Source organism: Amblyomma maculatum, chromosome 1, assembly GCF_055883805.1.
Source record: "Amblyomma maculatum isolate TAMU_Amacu chromosome 1, ASM5588380v1, whole genome shotgun sequence".
Lineage (NCBI taxonomy): Eukaryota > Metazoa > Arthropoda > Arachnida > Ixodida > Ixodidae > Amblyomma > Amblyomma maculatum.
Window position 1 is genome coordinate 217,130,795 of NC_139344.1, and position 21,039 is coordinate 217,151,833.

The 21,039-nt window shown below is 46.5% G+C and overlaps 1 protein-coding gene across 6 annotated transcripts in view; it reads left to right on the plus strand.

The window, feature by feature from the left end:
- Window positions 1-20,590, plus strand: part of Not11 (CCR4-NOT transcription complex subunit 11) — a 70,300-nt gene extending 49,710 nt beyond the window's left edge. For 5 of the 6 annotated variants that reach the window (XM_084590303.1, XM_084590305.1, XM_084590307.1 and 2 more), the window contains 4 exons: window positions 3,534-3,603; window positions 4,531-4,686; window positions 12,256-12,273; window positions 20,337-20,590. In XM_084590303.1, the coding sequence (XP_084446429.1) occupies window positions 3,534-3,603; window positions 4,531-4,686; window positions 12,256-12,273; window positions 20,337-20,474 (382 nt within the window). In that variant the 3' untranslated portion in view covers window positions 20,475-20,590. The remainder of the gene's footprint in view (window positions 1-3,533; window positions 3,604-4,530; window positions 4,687-12,255; window positions 12,274-20,336) is intronic. The other variant, XM_084590304.1, reaches the window with a different exon arrangement.
- The last annotated feature ends 449 nt before the right edge of the window (window positions 20,591-21,039 follow it).

Genomic DNA, 21,039 nt, shown 5'->3' on the forward strand with positions numbered 1-21,039 from the left:
GACTTCAGTTTTTCAAGAAGCTGTTTCTGGATTTTATAAGCCCCCCACCCCCCCCCCCCTTTTTTTTTTTTTTTTTTTTCGTTCAGTGCATCAGCGAGAAGGCACTCAATGGAGACGGTGTTGTGACCCAGTGGTTGGTGGTGGTGGTGTGCCTTGGCAGTGGGAAAACCTACTCTATTTGCTTGGAGCACTTAGCATGCTCGCCGATGCGTGGACGTCGTTGGCACCTACAATGCTGCGCAATTGCTTCTGCCACGCGGGATTTGTGCTGAATGACGAGTCTGCTGCTTGGACGAAGAGAGCGTCGTCGAGCAGCTGTCAGGCAGTGAGCAGCTCATTGACGTCCTTCGCACTGCAGGTGTCAAAATTCCATCGACCGTCTCATTTTCAGAGTTCACAGACGTGGACCACGAGTTGGAACTGTGTGCTGGGCTCACAGGTGCAGAAATTATTCGCCAAATGCTTGCGGAGTCTGAGAACGTCAACGACGATGACTCGCCTGCAGCAGCGCAACCGACGCAAGCTGAGCTGATGCAAGCGGTCGCAACCCTTTGGTCGGCTTACGGCGACACTACGACTCTCGCCGAAATTTAGGTGGACTTGTTAGCATGAAAGCGGAGTGTGGTGCAGAAAAGCATTCATGACTTTTTCCGGCCCCAAAGTCAATAATAGGCAATAAATTGAGCTTTTTTGGTGCACATTTGTTTTTTCGAACTGCCCGATTTTTCGGACATTTTTCGCGGTCCGTTGAGAGTCCGAAAAATTGGTCATAGACTGTATTTGGACGATGTTGTAGTTTTTGGCAAGACTTTTAGTGAATGCAACAGTCATCTGGATATCGTGCTTGATTGCATGGAACAAGCTGTAGCTATATTGAGTTCAAAGAAATGCCATTTTGGGGATCGTGAAAAAATTGTTCTTGGTCAGTTAGACAAAGAAGGTGTTCGACCAGATCCCAAGAAAATTGAAGGTGTCAAAAGTTTTACGGTGCCCCAATCAGTAAAAGAGTTGCAGAACTTTTTAGGGCTATGCTCCTACTTTCGATACTTTATACCAATATTTGCAGACATCGCTTACCCACTCGTGTCTGCTGCATAAAGACGCACCATTCAATTGGACCAGCGAATGTGATGCATCTTTTGACCTCAGGCCCCATTCTACGCCACTTCTGCCCATCAGCTCGAATTGAAGTACACACTGGCCCAAGTGGCATAGGTATTGGCGCTGTACTTATACAATACCATGGCCGCGATCAGCACTTCATCGCATATGCCAGCCGCTCGTTGAGTAAGTGCGAAAGAAATTACACAGTTACTGAGCAAGAATGTTACGCCGTTGTTTTTGCTGTACAGCGCTTCTCCTATTTGTACAGGAATGCTTTCACCATCGTGACTTGCCACCATTCGCTTTGCTGGATCGTCAGTCTTCATGACCCCTGTGGACGGCTCGCTCGATGGGCTTTTCGCCTATAAGAGTTTAATTTTACTGTGGTGCATAAAAGCGGCCATAAACACTCGGAAGCTGATTGTCTTTCGCGTTTGCCGCTTCAAACGACTGATGACGACGCAGACACTTCGATGAATACTTGGCTTCACTTTCACAAGCCTTCCCCGATCTTCGAGTTTTCCGAACTGAGCAATGCAAAGACCAAACAGTAACCTTTTTGTTTGATTGTGCCAAAGATCCTATGAAGAACACTTTTTGCATTTGCGAAAGATTGCTTTACGAGAAGAATTTCGCCTCTGGGGGAGCATGCATGTTTCATGTTGTTCCAGAAAGCCTACGCATCACAGTTCTTGAAATGATACACGACGACGCCACGTCTGGGCACTTGGGAGTGGCCCAAACACCACCGCATACAACGATTTTACTGGCCTAAGAGGCGTTCATCTGCCCAGTGTTATGTAGCCGGCTGTGTGCAATGCCAGCGTTTTAAGCTGCTGATTCAAGTCCACCGGGAAAACTGCGGCCGGTCACACCTCCAACAGCTCCATTTTAGCAAGTTGGCATTGACCTTCTTGGATCTTTTCCACGGTGCTCTAAAGGAAACCAATGAATTCTTGTGTGCGTAAATTATTTAACCCGCTATTGAGAGACAGCCGCGATACCGTCTGCTACTGCGCCATAAGTATCCCATTCCTTATTTTGTTTCGTCATTCTTTGGTATGATCCTCCTGCAGTCATCATTAGTGACCATGGACGCCAGTTCACAGCAGACATTGTCGGAGAACTTCTTTGCCTCAGCGTTTGCAGTTTTCGCCACTCGACCCCATATCATCCCCAAACGAAGGGTGTGGTAGAACACACTAATCGGACGCTGACCACCATGCCAGCTATGTACGTCGCTCCAAATCATAAGGTCTGGGATGGCGTTCTCCCGTTCGTTACTCATGCATACAACACAGCGCAACATGAAAGCACTGGCTACGGCCCCTTTTACCTGCTCTATTCTCGCTTGCCTCGCTGTGGCCTCGACACCATACTGCCATTTTTCATTCATGATGAACTTTCTCTTGCTACCATACTCTGCAGAGCTGAAGAAGCTTGCCACCTTGACCGCGTTCGAATTTTATCTGCGCAAGAGCATTCTAAGAACCGCTACGACGCGCGACACCAACAAATTTCTTATGCTCCTGGTGACATTGTGTGGTTGTGGACACCTCTACGTAAGTGTGGTCTTTGTCAGAAACTGCTGTCACACTACACTGGACTGTTTGTTGTGCTAGAGTGCATAAGCGACCTGAACTATGTTATAGCATGCCCGACTACAAGAGGTCATTAGTCTCGGCGGTCTTGGGTGGTGCATGTAGTCCGCCTCAAGCGATTTCATCGCAGAGGATCTATTTAACTCACCAAACGGGCTTCGTCTGCGAGGAGGGAAATGTCACGTATCCTCGCACATCGACGGGAGAAAAAGATGAAGGGTGGGGGGCGGAAGAAGGAGAACGAGGGTCAGAAAGACGTTTGTAGTTGCGGTCCTGCTTCCATCGACCCCTCTGTACATAAACCCCCCTGTGCGTACTAAGCACGTAACAATCTGGGATTTCCATAGTTTATGAAAATAATGAGCAAGAAATAGACCATTTTATGTCCTACACTAGGTCTAATTCTAAATTGTTTCCTTGCTACAAGTGAAATGACCTGGAAAAAGTTTAATTATGGAATTTTTTGATGACTAACCCGATATGTATCGGAATTTGAGCCAAAAAGATACTATTGCCCAATATTTACCCTCCCGAATTTCAGAGAATATATAACCAAGAAATGAAGGCCCTGAGTATATTATGCAACCAGATGCACTGAATGCAGTCTTGATCAGTTTCCAGGCCTTTAAGTTTTTTGCTGATGCGGCACAGTTGTACAGAACCCTTGGTGATCCAAACCTATGCAGGAGTGATTATGAGAGCTCCTTTTGCTCTTTAGAGATTAGTGTGCTGGCAGCACAGTATACCAGCTATATTCCATGGTATAGCAACACTAAGAATTTGCACATTGCACTTCACTTTTTTTTTCATCAACTGCTTGCATTTCAGGTATTTCTCAGTCCTGGTTAACATGGAAATGTCACTGCACTCTATGGAAGTTGTGAACAGGCTAACAACTGTGAGTATAATGGCTAAGAATGTCCAGCTTCTTACTCCTGGCGCATCTAACATTGATGAAGTGCATGAAATCAGCTTTTGAGTGTAGTTCTATGTTGGCAGGAATCAGCCCTCTACTATATATGTGTTTACCACAGGCAAAACTGCTCTGCACTTACCAGTACAGTAAAATCTCATTGCAAGAGACGTGGTTACAAGAGACACTCGGTTATAAGAGACACTTGAAAATGGTTTGTTTGGTTTTCCTGTTTGTCATGTTAACAGCATTGCCTTCAAGAGACAGGGTTACAAGAGACACTCTGTTACTAAAGGCAACTTTTGCAGGTCCCTAGAATAAATCCTTCACTATTTAGGAGAGACGTATATCAGATGCGCTCATGCAATGCAGCTGACTCATATAAACTTGTATGTGTGGCAGTTTACGTTTTCTTGGCACAGTTCTCTTCCATATCAGTGTCCTTTTATGCTGCAGTATGTCAGGAACCAAGAAGGAGTGCCTCCTCTTCTGTTGTTTCAACCACTGGTATCACATTCCTGTGTGGCTGAAACAAAAGAAATTTTGACTTCCCAGTCAAGAAGAAGCACTTCTTCTCAGTTTCTGACATACTGTAACAAAAGGACACTGATATGGAAGAGAATTTCGCTAAGGAAATCTAAAGTGCTGCACGTACTAGTTCGTATAAATTTTTGTTTACAAGAGACCTTGGTTAAAAGAAGCACCTTTTTCGGGTCCCTTGAGTGTCTCTTGTAACGAGTTTTTACTAAGTATTAGCGTAACCCCCCCCCTTTTTTTTTTTTTTTCATATAGCATCTTTTAGATTGCTATGTAATGTAGACTATACAGTCTTGTGTGGCAGCGTTATTGTGCTGTGAACTGCCTGCTCTTTGTCAAGCATGTAAAAGTTTGAAAGCACTGCTTTTGTTGCAGGCTGTGGAGCTCCCTACAGAGTTTGTTCATCTCTACATCTCTAACTGTATCTCTACATGTGAGACCATCAAGGATCGCTACATGCAAAACAGACTAGTTCGTTTGGTGTGTGTGTTTCTGCAGTCGCTCATCCGAAACAAGATTATCAATGTACAGGTAAGTGACTGAGCTGAAATCATGCATTAATCCGGCATCGGCATTGTAAGCGAAAGGTCAAGGGCATGCCTCTGGCAGATTATAGTTGGCAGATGACATGGCCATGCACTGAATGATTGCCGGGTTACATGACATCAGGGCTTTACCTCTAAGATAGGGGAGTGAGATAGGAATCCAGCCCTCCAGGACCCTTGGATCCTGAGTTAGACACACTGCCCCTATGCCAAGCAGGCACATTTGTACGGTTTTGTGTAAAGCGGGGCTTTATATCTATGTCGAGTGGTATTTTATATAATGCGGTAGCTTATAACTGTATGCTGGTGAGGTTATGTGGGATAATGAGGCACAGATCAAAAGATCGATGGTTAAATGTAGCAAAGTGCCTGTGTGCCAGCCAAGATTCCCAAGGGTTGCCGGCAGATTGGAGCCATTAATGGTGTTGTATCATACAACAGAGCTCAAGTGTCCTGAATATTTTTATGCCAGCCTGAAGGATTTTCATTCTAACGTTCTCATTTTAGTGAGGAGGGTATAGGAAGTTAGTGCATTCATCGATTTGTGTAGTACCTCTGCATCACTAGTGTAAGTATGATAAGCTTGATGGGCTTGTGCGGTACTTTGGTGTTAAACACACTGTACCACATGATGCTTAATGCATGAAGCACAAAGAAAGCATTTGTGAGTGATGAACACATCAGTGTACATTAAGGAGAGACACTGGTCTTAAAACGAGTTTTTCTATTATTAGAGGTATTGTAACGAAATTCGGTGTGGATATGCATTCCTTCCCGCTGTTTTCAAAAATGCAGTTTGTTTCACTATATCTCAATTAGTTCTCATACTATGGAAACATAACTGATGCCTAATTAGGTAATTTCTTATGGGTCGTTAAGACACTTTCCCTCAATATTACCTGGTTCCAATTAAAATATAGCTGTAGCCAAAGACCTGCCATGTGGAGCTATGCAATTTACAATGTCATTGAGGTTCATTCTCATACAAATGTCCAGTTATGCCGATGCCCCCTAATTTTAATATATATATACCCTGCCGGGGTGGCGCAGTGGTTACGGCGCTCAACTACTGTTCCCAAGGACGCGGGATTGAATCCCGGCCTCGGCGGCAGCTTTTCGATGGAGGCAAAAAGCAAGGCGCCCGTGTGCTGTGCGATGCCAGTGCACGTTAAAGAACCCCAGGTGGTCGAAATTTCCGGAGTCCTCCACTACGGTGTCTCTCATAGCCTGAGTTGCTTTGGGATGTTAAACCCCACAAACCAAACCAAACCTAATTTTAATATATAATTAGCTGACATTACTCTCCCCAAATTTTGATACGTCCAACCTAGCAGCATAAAAATAACATAGCTCCACCAATTCTTCCTGAATTCAATGGCATAAAATTTATAAATTTGTGCCACAAGAACATAATGAAACGTTCCGTAAGGCTAGTCTGCAAAAATATGAAGCTGATGAAGCTGAGAAAATCGCAATTTGAAGTTTTAACACTGACTGCAGAAAATTTTGGCAGGAATCTTCAACTGCAGATTTTATTTGAATATCCCTATCTGTCCCCCCCCCTCCGCAATACAAAGCAAAAAGTGTCTTATTCCATGAAAGGAAACATCTTTAACCCTTTCACTGCCACTCCCGAGATAACTCAGGTGTCCACACATGCACACTCCTTGCTTCTCCCGAGTATACTCGTTTTGACTTTTTAGCTCACTCCCTGTCGCTCCCAATTATACTCATGTGAAAAAAAAACGATGCAATCATGTCGCGCCGTCTATGGCGAAGACACATAAATTTATAAAACATGTAGTGTAAATTCTAAGCAACAGATGGGGTGCATTTGTTTACATGCATGTCTCTTGGTCTTGGTCTCGGCAGAGCAGCTATGGCGAGGCAGCGTTCCGCATGCGTCCGCGGTTTGGCAGACGAAGAAATTCAAGAATTGCTTATGAATTCGGACTCCGATGATAGTGACAACGAGGAAGCAGCCCACCTAAGTGCCTTGTCGAGTGATGAAAGTGATGAAGAGCCCCTGCCTCCGAAAAATCCGCGTAAGAAGTGCAAATCCGATAAGCGAGATCTCAGCTGGAAGAAAAAAGTTCAAGCCTCAGGAGCATGCCTTCGACCCATCTTATTCCGGAATCTCCAATAACATTACAGCGTCTTCCAGTGAGCTCGAAGTTTTCGAAAGTTTGTTTACACCGGACATTGTGAAAGCAATTGTGGAGCAAACAAACATTTTCCAGCGCCAAGTATACGCCACGCTAACTTTGGCGCCCGGATCCCGTGTACACCAGTGGGAAGACGTGACTCCACGTGAGTTATATGTACTCCTAGCTGTTGTAATGCTCATGGCGCATGCAAGGAAAGACAGCATTGCCGAGTATTGGTCTACGGATCCCTTTTTGAGTACACCTGCATTCTCCAAGCTGATGAGTCGTAATCGCTTCCTCATTTTGAGGTTTCTACATTTCTCTAATAATGAAGATCAGATTCATGGTGACAGGCTGCACAAGGTGCGCTCGATTTTCTTGACGCGTCGGGAAAACTTTCAAGGGGTGCTATCGCCCTTCCAGGATCTTTGTATTGATGAAAGCCTGCTGCTTATCAAAGGGCGATTGGCATTCAAACAACATATATCGTCTAAACGAAGCAGGTTCGGCCTGAAGTCATTTGTTCTGTGTGATGTGAAGACAGGCATGGTGCTGGACATTGTGCTGTACACCGAATCCTCAACTGAGATCAACGAGCCTGGGATGGGATATGGAGCATCAGTTGTTCTGACTTTATTGGACAAGTACCTGGGCAAGGGCCACGTCCTCTGGGTTGACAATTGATACACCAGTCCTGCCCTGTTCACCTACCTTCTGCAAAAAAAGACCAATGCTTGCGGTACAGTATGGAAGAACAGGAAGGGTATCCCACGCAAAGAGAAAAGACTGGAGTAAGGGGAAACCAGCGAGTTGTGTACTGATCAGCTTCTCTTCGTCCACTGGAAGGACAAACGGGAAGTGCAAATGCTGACAACAAAGCACAAGGGGGCCACGGTACAGTCCGCGAAGGTGAACAGAAAAACAGGCGAGAGCAAAAAGATTCCCCTGTGCATCTCCAACTACAACTTGTGCATGGGTGCTGTGGACAAGGTCGATATGGTTGTGACTGGGACTGGTACAGTGACGAGGAAGAGCAGGAAGTGGTACAAAAAGTACTTCTTTCACCTCTTGGACATCACCATCCTCAACAGCAATATACTTCAAATGACAGCGTCTGCCAAAAAAGGAGCATGGCAGAATTTCAACTTGAGCTAGTTCGCCAGCTAATCGAGAAGTACCACGACTGAAACTTGAAGCCAAAGGGAGGACGCTCATCGAAGGGTGGAGACCCAACACGGCTGACAGTGCGCCACTTCTTATTTCTGATACCACCTACTACTGCGAAGCAGAACCCAACACGAGTGTGTCTCGTCTGCGATAACACGCAGCATCGACCAAAGCAACGAAGGGAGTCTCATTATGTATGTGCTAGCTGCAAGGTGCCGCTTTGTGTGGTGCCTTGTTTTGAAGAGTACCTCACTAAAAAGGTTTTCTAAACACCTGGACATCCTAATTAGCAGATAATTGTTTTGTTAATTAGTTGTCAATTTTTTTATTCAGTACAATATCTTTAAGGGTATTTTGAATAAAAGTGTTTACATGTCCTGCAGAGCATCGCAGTGCGATACTAACAAAATTTTCACGAAACTAACATGAAAAAAAAAAAAAACCCGGCAGGGAGTGTGCAGCGGCGAGAAAAATACCTGGCAGTGAAAGGGTTAAAATCTTGAAGCTGTGTACATGATGAGATTGTAAACGATCTACATTATGAGATTGTAAAAGATATATTCATGAAGTTATGGGTTGAGTATTCTTTTAGCTCAGTATTTAGCCCTGAAAACTGTTTCTTTGGGAACCTAGTGGTCTGGAACAGAGGAGGCCCAGGCCCCCTGTGGCAAACAGTTGTGTGGCCCTGGAAAGGTCCGTTGTGATGCTCGAACAGTTGACCGCTCACGTCTTTGCGATCTCGCTGGAGGCTCCGTGCTTCGTGTGCTTGATAAAGTGGTTTAACACTTTCATGTCCACACACGAATTTAGTATCGCATTCCGCGCTGACGTCGAGATGAAATTCGCGTTGGGTCATTGACTTTCCTGACAGAACGGACTTTGCGCCGACCGCTCAACACAGGGCACCGGCTATAGAGCAGTCAGGGTCTGGGAAAACTGGGAAAACCGGGAATTGTCAGAAAAATTTCATGCACTGGGAAAAGTCAGAGAAAGGTCAGGGAAATCATCAAAAATTTCACCAAGTAAGGGAAAATGGCACGATATATTCTGCAGTGCATTTTTATTTTAATATGGCGCACCGCAAATATGGTATTCATGCAGATTTTTTTTGTGTGTGTATATGTGCTTAGCACGTGGCCGCGCTGCAAGGTGAGAAGGGAAGCCCGAGCGCTTCGACGCCAATGGCGCACCGCAAATATGGTATTCATGCAGATTTTTTTTGTGTGTGTATATGTGCTTAGCGCGTGGCCGCGCTGCAAGTTGAGAAGGGAAGCCCGAGCGCTTCGACGCCAACCCATGGCTAAGCTGGCACAATAGAAGAACCAATACACATGTGAATTGGGTACTCCATAAAATATGCAGAAGTGCTGCGTGAGAGTAGTACGTGACAAAAAGCAGGAATAACCACGCCAGCAGCGGCCAGTGCGAAAGCAATCGACAAACTGTGCTGCCAAGCGCGCGTGTGCAGTGCAGGGCTAGGTAGAGTGCCCAGTTGTAAGGACAGTATTTTGAGCCCTGAAAACGGTTTCTTGAGGGAACTAGCGGTCCGGAGCCAAGGAGGCCTGAGCCCCACTGTGACATTTGTGTAGCCCTGAAAAGGTCTGTTGTAACACACCAGCGGTTGACCACTTGCGTCCTCGCGATCTCGCCGCAGGTTCCGCAATTTGTGTGCACGATAAAATTGCTTAACACTTCCATGTCCACAACCACGAACGCGGTACTGGCATTGCATTCCTGTGCTGACGGCGAGGTGAAACTCGCGTTGGGTCGCTGACTTCCCTGACAGAACGGAATTTGCGCCTACCACTCAACACAGTGTGCTGGCTCCACCGTAGAGTATACGCGACGGCGGCGTCAACTCGAAGTGTGCCGTGATCCGGTATGCAATTTGTGCTGTAACTTGAACCCACGGTGTCATCATCGGGCAGCGTGGTTGATGTTCCCTGCACATCTAACAAGCCTGGAATCGGCTGTAACGCAGGTCCCGATGGCACACTTGTGGCCGACGCCTTCTTGCTTTTGTTCCACGCCCGTTTCTTACGGCTTTCAAAGATTCGTTGCTTGCACGGTTACAATTTACTGGTTTCCGGCATCTCAATCGCGAGTAAAAACTCTGCACAAAGCGGTGCATCAAAAAACATGAGCGCAAACGCAGACTCGCACGAAGCGGCAGTGACAGCGACGAATGCAAAACAGAAAGAAAGAAAAAAGACGCACTGATCATGCCAGCCAATAGGAGACTCGCGTCTCCCCTTAATTAACTCTACGGCTATTATATTTAAGAATGTTCGCTACTACAAGTCATCAACTAATTTTATTTTCCAGGTGATTGCGCATTTATGAACGATCTGAAAGTTTGCAACTTAGACGCAGTTTCCTTTAATAGCCGCGGGTGCTGCCACTATTAAGCACCCAGGGTGCCTCGATGCGTGGCACCCTATATACACCCATATTTTGACCAATCAAAATTGCAGTTTTTTGATACATGGGACCTATTGGAAGTTCCGCAGCTGGTAGTATCAAAGAACTCGGTTGAGGCTTGGATTAGTGCGCTTTTAATTTTCAGTAAACTTTTGACGTTTTCACTGGCCATTAACACTAATAACAGCCTTCCACTATATAATGCAGAGTATGATTAATAAATAGCTTTTTGTTGGGAATTATTCATCTATGCTCATTATCATCAGCAGCTACATTTTTGAGCCTCTTCACTCGTCAGGGAGGCAGGGAATTAGAACTAAAATTGTCAGGGAAAACCTGGAAAAGTCAAAGATTTTGAAAATAGTGGTTTGCTGGACAACATGGTAGTACACAGCGGCGGCTTCAACACCAAATGTACCGTGATCCAGGATGCAATTCACTCTGTAATTTGAACCCACGGTGTCGTCATCGGGCAGCGTGATTGACGTTCCCTGCACATCTACCAAGTCTGGCAGGCACAACGCAGGTCCCGACGGCCAGCGCCTTCTAATTTTCGTTCCACGCTCGTTTCTTACTCCTTCGAAGGCTTGTTGCATGCACGGTTACAATCTGCCGTTTTCCGTCATCTTGATCGCAAAGAAGAAAAAAAGAACTCCGCACAAAGCGATGCGTCGAGAAACACGAGCGCAGACGCGCACGAAGCGGCAACCACGGTGGTGAACGCAAAACAGAAAGAAAGAAAAAAATGATGCGTTGGTCACCCCAGCCAATGGAAGGCGTGGAACGGCGTGCTTTTCAAGCGTGCCGCATGAGAGCCAATCAGAGGTGATAGACAATCTTTGGAAAACCGGCGCCAGCAGCCATTCTGCTTGAGCGACGCCATTTTGAGATAGCGCAAATTGTTAAAAAACAACAGCTTCAAATCAAGCCCAAGATGTCGGCAGTCGGCCGGCTGCAACGCCCGCAGCGCGCGCAGGAATTTGGAACAAATTTTCTGTTTTCAAGGGGCATTTCATTGCTGTTGTGATGTTTTGAAAACCGATTTTATCGCATTTCCTGACCGAATTCAGCGTTAATGCAGGTGCTCTAAAGGATAAACATTCCGAAAATGAGCTTTTGTGAAAATCGATTTTTTGACCATTTTCAACCGTTCTAAGACCTGCGTCTCCCCTTAGATGAACTGGGTCTCTTACTCATTAACTGTTTGTGCTCAGTCTGGGCAAAAGGCTTAGATAAAACATGTGGCAGTACAGTGTCTCATGTCTTAGTAATTTCTCAAAATTTAATTCCTAGGGGACACTTAATGATTTCTGCAGAAGCAGAATTGCAGTTGCTCCTTCTTTCCTTGTTTTTTTTTTCTTGTGTACACAGGCATTCCTGTATGTGCAGTGTCTTCCTTTCTGTAGTGGGAAAATGGGGCTTTTCTTGGTTCTTCTGCAGATAATTTCTTGCTTAGGCTGTCCCCTCCTCCCTTAATATCCACCACTGATGTGATCTACTACTGTGATCCGGTTTCGTGAGGAGTCATCTGCGCATGCATGCTTCTGTGGGGCACCAACTGCACATGTGCAAATGACCGTAAGGGGTCAGGCACACATTGGCCACTCTGCCGGCGCAGCGGGCCCCCACTTTTGGCGGACCACAGTAGCAGATCATGCTATTTTGTATCCATAGTGATCCAGTGTTGTCAAAATGTTTCGTAGTTGTTTGCACACACTGTTCAGCATACTTTGTGGGGAGAAAAATTATAGTGAAATGGTTTTGACGAACACAAAAATATGTTTGATATGCTTGAATGTCTGACTCTTCTTTTTCCACAGGTTTCAAGTCAAACCCAGGTATATTGATTTATTGCTTATATTATACTGGCTGAATATTCCTTTGGAATTTCCATGTAAAAGTATAGCAGTGTTCATATTTATCAAACTCCCACTAATGAAACATTCAACATATATCGAACTGCACTGCGTGCTCCTGCAAAGGGCACTTCTCCTAATTGCACTTTCGCGATAATGTTGCACACATGGAACCTGGTCAGCCAAGTGTCCTTGGGCACCCGCTGGCAGCACTAACGCCATAAAACCTTGTGATGAGGTGAGGGAGCCTCACGCATACGCATGCAATGCATGCAATCTTGCTCGTGAACAGCTAGCGCTCACTGAAGCGGTAAGAAAGTACACAAATACACAACTGAACATTTGCACGTCTATTATTCAAAATTTGCACGTGAACTGAATCTTTGTTCTAAAAATGGCACGACATTTGTGAAAATGCAATATACATAAAAAACATCACATACGGGCGAAAGGTCACTGTGTGCACTCGCCTTGCTATGCTCATCCATTGTCTCCCAAGATGTACTGGCTCTTCTGCATGTCAATCCAAGTTGTATCGGAACAATTTTCAGAGGAGACAATGTATACACAGTGCCGTCCAAAGCTAAGCGCTGCTCTTCAGTGGCTCCAGGAATCTCGAAAGGCGTGGGCCGGCACTCACTCTCGTCTAATGTACCAGTAGCGAGCGAGCCCCACCGCACACGAAGGCCGCGAACAAAAATGGTAATTACCATGGCAAATGTAATGAGTTCACACACAAAGGATTCATGGTGCTAGACGGTCGGTGCAAGTCGTACAAGCGAAACCGAACTGGGGTGGCGTCACGAGATAGGGACATATTTCAAACGTCATAGGCACAAAACCAAACACTGCCATAGCTGTCGTTGCACTAACTTGATGAAATACCTGCACGTAAAGGAACAAAAGCGGCCGGAGACGCAAAGTCTGGGCACCAAAGGCAACACCGGCAAAGCAGCTGGCAGAGCTCCCGAAAGACACACACACCATTCAAATAATGCCGGTGATGCAGGGTGCAACGGTCATGAGGTGGCGGCGGCGCGGCAGTCGAAAATTCAAAACAGATAGACAGAAAGGATAGGAAAGACACAGATACAAGGGTGAGTCAAATGAAAGTGAGCCAACCCACCCCGCGCAATGATTTGCTCTGTTATATGCAGGGCATGTGCTTAGCACACAGGCATCTCTCACTAACGAAAGTACAGTCGAACCCGGATATATCGAACTCGAAGGGGGTCACGAAATAGTTCAATATATCGATAATTCGATCTACAAAAATTGGCTTGTGACGGCATTACGATGCGAAAAAATGATACCGTATTTGTCGCGTAATGAACCCACTTGCATAGTGAACCCACCCTCCACTTTAGCACCCGAGAATTTGAAGAAAAAAAATTGCGTTAAGGCCAGCTCGCTCACATGCAAGCGATTGAGCGATCTCAGCGACGAGCGGCAGCGACAGAGCGAAAAGTTTCAAACTTGTTGAAACTGCGTCCCTCTTGCCGCTCGAGCCACCGGGACAGCTCAATACAAGGTTTCTGTGTCCCTGCGGCAGAAATCGCGAGCGTTTTCGCGTGCATGTCGATTGCGCGCGTCGCTCTGTTTCGGTCATCGCATCCGCAGCTTTCTTGGCAGCGTGCCAAGATGCGCAGCGATAACGTCAGGGTGCGTTTATCTTTTTATAGTTCTTCCGGTGGCGGGGAGCGAACTTGGCAGAGTGCCCGTGATGGCTTGATTGCACAAGCCTGGTTCGATTTATCACGCCACGCTTGGGACGGTCGTCATGATCGCAGCAGCAGACAGTGTGCTTCCGTTGATTCATACATGCAAAGATAAATGGCTCCCGCCAAAAAAAAAAAAAAAAAGCCAGCCGCCATATTTTACGGCGTACAGCACAACGATAAGTAAGGGTGACTCTTGCAAAAAAAAAAAAAAACGGAGAGGGCTGCTGCAACGTCCGCAGGCGCCATAGCCACGCTAGAGAAAGCGTTCGACGTCTGAAAACTGGCTGAGCTGGCTTGGCGCATGCGTAGCGCCTGCTGAAGGAGAGAGCTCGGCAAAAGAATGGGCACACCCATGCACATGGCTTGCAAACGTCATGTGTTGGCGCGTGGGAAACGATAACTGCAGATGCGCGCACATGGCTTGCAAACGTCATGTGTTGACGCGCGGGAAACGATAACTGCAGATGCGCGCTCCGCCCAGCCGGGGTGGTGCAGTGGTAAGACGCCCGACTACTGTGCCGGAGTTCCCGGGTTCGAACCCGGCCGCGGCGGCTGCGTTTTGATAGAAGCGAAACGAAGTGGTGTCCGTGTGCTGTGCGATGTCAGCGCACGTTAAAGATCCCCAGGTGGTCGAAATTACTCCGTAGCCCTCCACTACGGCTCCCCTTTCTCTCTTTCCACTTTCACTCCCACCTTCTTCCCTTCCCTTACGGCGCGGTTCAGGTGTCCACAGAGCAAGTGTGACAGATACTGCGCCTTTCCCTTCCTGTGAACCAATTATTATTTATTATTATGCGCGTGCCTTTGGGGAACAGGCGCGGCACTGTCCAGAACTGTCCCCTCTCATTCCTTCCGCGCATGGCTTGAAAACGTCACGCGGCAAACGGCCAAGGGTGATGCGATCATCTTTGGGGAAGGCACACTTTACAGTGCGTGGTGCGGAGTTCGATATATCGAACGACCGGTGAAATTGAGTTCGATATATGACTCTGCTTTCCTATACTTTTACATGGGATTTTTAAGGGGATATTCTATGAATTAGATATAACCAAAATTCGATATATCCGGGTTCGATATAACCGGGTTCGACTGTAACACGCACGTGTGAGGATAAATGTTCATACACTGGATTGAACATGTTTGCATGATGCAATGGATGCTCCAAAAGTTAAACAGCGTCGTGTGAGGTTTTTGACAGCTGAAGGTGTTTCTTAAGAAATCAGTCGCCATATGGCTGCTATGCACGGTGAACACTTATTGGCCACTGTGAAGGAGCAAACGGCTCAAAGAAGGACGTTTACGATATCGTGAAACGCTGGATCGGCTGCGTTTCGCAACCAAGAACAAACGACGTGCAAAACTGATAAATGGGGACATCTTGCTCCACGACAATTCCCGTCCCCACTTGGCTGATGTGATTAACACAAAATAGGCAAAGTTGAAGTGGGAAACGCTGCAGCATCCGCTATACAGCCCAGACCTGTCGCCTTGCGACTTCCACATTTTGGGCAATTGAAAACTGCTTAAGCGAACCAGGTTCATGTCGGATGATGACGTGAAAGAGTCAGACGTTTTGAAGCAGTAACCCAAGGAGTTTTATGAGATGGGAATAACGCGACTCGTTAGTAAGTGGCACAAATGTCTGAATGCTCATGGAGACTACTTTGAAATGAAGTGCCCCGTTTGTCATATATTCATATTGGCTCACTTTCATTTGACTCACCCTTATAAATCAAGAGAAAAGGAGCAGAGGCTTTCCTCCTCGCACCTAGGCCTCGGCCTCCAAGGCTGAGGAGGTTCATCAAATTAGCTGGGATGGAAGTGTGCCGCGCTTTCTTCCCTGTGGGGAAAGGGCAAATACAAAATGCGGTCTGTTTGCTCAAGTTCTAGTTCTCATCTGATTGTCAAGGTAGCTGCTGGTACATGCATACGATGGGTGAGAACTTTGTTAAATTGGAAGTGTGGCATAAGATTACTTTGTTGAGTCACACGAAAACAAATACATGGTTTTAAATAAGGCAGAAATTAGGAAATAAAAAAATGTCACATCTCGAATTTCGTTACATTAAGGTTCGTTACGAGGTTTGACTGTCTACATAAGGACCATTTACCTTGCCTATTCTTTTTGACTGGTTCTTGAGGTGCTGCTCTATGCCATATGTTTTACTTGTATGTAAGCTGCATAGCATTTCATATTTAATATGCACACCTGCATCCTTCTTAGAATCCGCCTTTTGCGCGAGTTTTCTGCGCATGGCGTGAAGTCCTAGCAGTGACTGACGGAAACACATTGAACGGCATTTCTCATCGCCGCCAGTGCACGGAGGCTGGCGGCACGGTGACCGTAACAAGCTTGACAAAACGATGCCAACCACATGTGTCTCGTACGGTTGCCACTCGAGGTGTGCCGAGATACAAGATGCGGTTTTTCACGTTCCCTTCGGCGTGCCGCGACCAACAACGACGAGAAGCTTGAATTAGGGCTACCAAGCATCAAGATGTGAATGGGCAACCTTGGCAATCATCTGCGTACTCTCAACTGTGTCAAAAATACTTTGTTACAGATGTGTTGCATCTAAAAGAAATGTGCATGATCAAAAGTACCTACTGGAGTTCGCACCAAGCCTGTAACCCACCAGTGATAGCCGCAATGAGGGTTTGTTCGGTGCGTGTTTGCTTTATGTGTGACGGAGCCTGATCGCGATGCATTTTGTCGTTTGCTTTCTTTATGTGCAAAGGGGCCGGGTAGCGCAGACATCACAGATGGCTTGTGGTGCTAGACCGTAGTATTTAGCATGTTGTATCGTGACTGCTGCCTAACAAAAAAGAATACGGCATTTGTTGTGATGCAACGCTGTTCGTGAGCCGAGTGGTTGAGCTAGTCATGAGGCTCGCGAACGGTGGTGCATCACAACAAATGCCGTATTTTTTTTTGGTTAGTCAAGCGGCACTCATGGTAAAACATGCTAGATATTGCGGTCTAGGGCACATAGCCTCCTGTGATGTCAGCACTACCCGGTCCCTTCGTACATAAAGCAAACATGTACCAAACAAATCCTCATTGCGGCGATCACTGGTGGGTTACAAGCTTGGTGCAAATTCCAGTAGGTACTTTTCATCATGCACATTTTCTTTAGATGCATACATACCTGTAGTATCTGTGTTTTTGCCGCTCGGAGCATATGACACACTTGACACTCTTGCACGACGCTCAGTGTTTTTTTTTTACCTTACAGGCTTGCCTTTGTTCTTGCCAAAGCATTCGGATTTTGTTCCTTCGGTGTGCACAATCAGCTGCACTTCGTTAGCTTGAAAGTACGAGTCCACTTATAACGATACCGGTTTTAACAATATATCGGTTACAACAATGAAAACCTGCTATACGGTCCACTTTTGTATGCTTTCTATGGTAAAATAACCCGCTTACTACAATGCCCCCTTGCCACATTATCGGTTATAACAATGAAGTCTCGCTCCTGAGTTCTCGTGCCAAGGTACTTGAATGCGAAATCCTTGAAAAGAAAAAAAAAAAATTCCAGCTGCTGCACCCTCCCCGCCGCGCGCTCATACAATAGAACCTGTTTTCTGGCCTTCTCCGCATTGTAAGCCCACGCGCCTTTCTCCCACTGCCCTTCCACCCCTCAGAACACAGATGGACTGCGCCCATAGCTCTGCGCTGCGCCACCCTCCGAAACACAAATGGACTTCGCCAACGCGCCGACAGCGCTGATCCGCTGATCTGCTCACTCACCCGCTCGCCCCTCATTTTGTGCATTTCTGCAAACGGATTTGGTTGTTGCGTCGAAGTCGTTCCTGGCCACGCGGTTTCTTTGTCTCGTTTGAATCGCCGCCGAACCGTAAGATGGCTGATCCATCCGCTGATTATCGGACGTTGCCGGTGAAAAGAAAGCGCATGGCACGGCTGTCGATTTGGAGACGACAAGTGCAGTATCGCAACCGACGGTGTCGACGATCATCCGCTCCTCTGAGAAGTTTGACAAAGAAAAGTCCTCGCTTGACAGTGGGCGCAAACGCGTTCGACAAAGTGCCTGACAATGACAGCGACGATGACGCGGTAGAGCAGGCTTCCTTAATGTTGTTCTCGCAAGAGGCCCTGCAGTTGGTTCAGCCCCTCTGGGGCTTTGTTTTCGCGAGGGACCTTCCGCTGCACTACGTGGTGTACCTAGATGCCATGGAGAAGGATGTCGACACGCTTCGCGTGAGGCAAGCAAGGTTAACGGACATGGGGTTTTCTCATGCAAGCCAGTGAGATGTACGTGGTGAGATGCGGCGATTTCACCCCAGGGGCCTGCGTGCTCCAATCTCCTCTGCTTTTAAATAAAAGTTTCGTCTTTCTCTCTCTCTCTCTCTCCACCCCAGCACTACTTCGGGATTTCTCAAGTTGAGGGGCAGCCGCGGCAACCCTCTCGTATTTTTTTACACGACCCCTTTCGGGGCCACCAAAACGATGTCTCGGCGGAGCTCGTATGTCACTTGCCGTCTGTGACCCCTCTCTGCAAGTTATGCTTTTTTTCGTGCAAACCGTTTATAACAATTATCGGTTATAACAATGGAAATTTTGTGGCACTTGAATATTGTTAAGTGGACTCGACTGTAGTTGTCTGTCCAACTGTCTGCAACGGCAAGGAAACCACACGGCACAAATGAGTCTCCTGAAGGGTTCATGCGCGTTCATGTGCGAAGTGGAGTGCTGTGGACATAGAACAGCATTGTTTCCTGACCGGCATGCGCATCCGATATGTAGATGCGCATGTGTCACCAGGTCGTTGATTTCTGGATTCTGCAGAAATTACTGTGGAGGCAGAAAGGTTGTCGATCCTTTCACAACAGATTGACCATTCTCTGTGCATCGAGAACCTTTTCACCACTCCGACCACATCCGTTCTGGGAAAAGAAACCAGCTACAGCGCTGAATCATCTATTGCCAGAAAACTGCCGCACGTTTCCTGCAGGCTTCTGTTGTGCACTCCGGCTGGGACAATGCCCTGTTCAGAGGGTGTGAATAAGTGCCTCTCTGCCAAGCTTCGTAGATGAAATCCTATAGCTGCACGCTTATAGGTGGCGCAAGGAGGAAGCGATGCCCATTTCACCATACCGGCGCCGCGATGACCGCATTATGCTCGGTAACTCAAAATGCCCCGCGCATATGTGCTGCTCGTAAGTCACAGGAGACAATTCCACCTAGCTCTGCAGCATCAGCAAACCCCTGGCTGCTTTGCCCTTTGAGATCCCTCTCTCTCTCTCTCCAATCGCACTTTCCTTTCGAATTCATTTTTGACAATAAATTCAACAGTCTGCCGTGAATCTGCACGCTGAGAGCTCGTCTCATTCTGTCGCATCGAACATGGCCTGCGCTACACGTTCTTGCAATACGAAGACAGTAAATGCGTGCATTATGAGTGGACTGTGAAAGTGCTGAAACATTCCCCCACACTGCGTGAACATGATACTGCAATCACTGTCACTACTTTCCACCCCAAAGGTAAAAAAGAGGGGAGCTTTCGCTTTCTACCTGTGTTGACATAGCCATTACGCATGGTGTGCTTTCGTGTCGCCTGCTACACTGCCGTCCAGTGTGTTTCCCACCACTCCTGCATGATGGCGTCGCATCCTCCCGCAAAAGGCGGATTACTTGCACTTGCAAAAGGAGAGGTGTAGAGGCTTTTTACTCGTAAGTACTATCAGGAACTGAAATGCTCAGTATCTCCAGATGCTGCATTACCAGACATCTAGTGGTCGGAGGATGGTGCTGTCATTTCACACACCTTTGGAGGAGTCTGCTCTGCCTCCTTTGGGTTTGGTGCATACTGCCACTCTGATCAGGCATTGGCAACCTTCATTTGTTTTTGTATTTTACCAGCAGACCACTAGTGCTGGCTGTCAGAGCATTGCTTCGCATATCAAGCCGAAGGATTAGGACATTCCAGGGACATGGTCAGATAATCACCCCTTCTAGGAGGAGTGGAGACAGTGATAGACAAATGCAATGCTGCCAGTGATATATTTGTTGCAGGGGCTTGCACGTCCGGGGTACTTCTGTCCCTGATAGTACTAGTGTTGCAGTGTAGAAAGGGAACTGACGATAGGGCAAAGAACATCCCAACTTGTCCACATCTCCATTATTCCACTTTGTGCAGGCTTCTTTTACAAAAAGACAGTTCTGGCACTAGATTTTTATTGGCCTGTTTAGTTAGTGAAAATTAATAAAAAAATCAGCTGCAGGAATTACTTATTGGTTTGGACAGTGAATGCTATCATGCCAGACATGCTCAATAGCTGTGATAAAAGGGGCCTTTCTTACAGGATCTCTTCATTGAAGTCCAAGCCTTTTGCATTGAGTTCAGCCGAATCAGGGAAGCAGCTGCCTTATTTCGTCTTCTCAAGCAGCTTGATACAGCAGAGCAAGGACCATCATCACCATCTCAAACCAGTGCGAAATAGTTCTGGTAAGCCTAATTGTGCGAATCTGATGTAGTACTGTATGAAATAATTGTGGTATTGTCCTACATAATGAATTGTGCTATTGCCGAGAATAAATTTTTGTTTGTTTGTTTTTTGTCGTGTATATTTTCTTTTAGAATTGTTACAAAAATTGTTTAATGAAACTGATTGCAAGTGCCTCGGAATGACCTGACCGTGCTTCCATAAGTGGGCCTTCTTAGTTCCATGTGGGCATATCTTGATCAGCCTCTGTAAAGTGCAGCAGTGCCACTAGTTCCTGAAACACTTCATAGTGTTGCATAGAAGGTAAGATACATAAATTGCATCTGTAATTATTAAAGGAACTTGAAATTGAATTCGGAAATAAGATGCTGCACTAGACTCGTAGATTACCGTTTAAGAACATACAATACTGCTTTTGCTGCTTGAAAAGGTGACTGAGTTTGTGAAAAAATACAAATGGTGTCCCGGATTGCCTGCCACATTTACACTTCCTTGTAGCACTTGTGGCGTTGCGTCATTTTTATGGCATGCAACCTTCCAGGCTCAGCAAATCGGTCAAAAC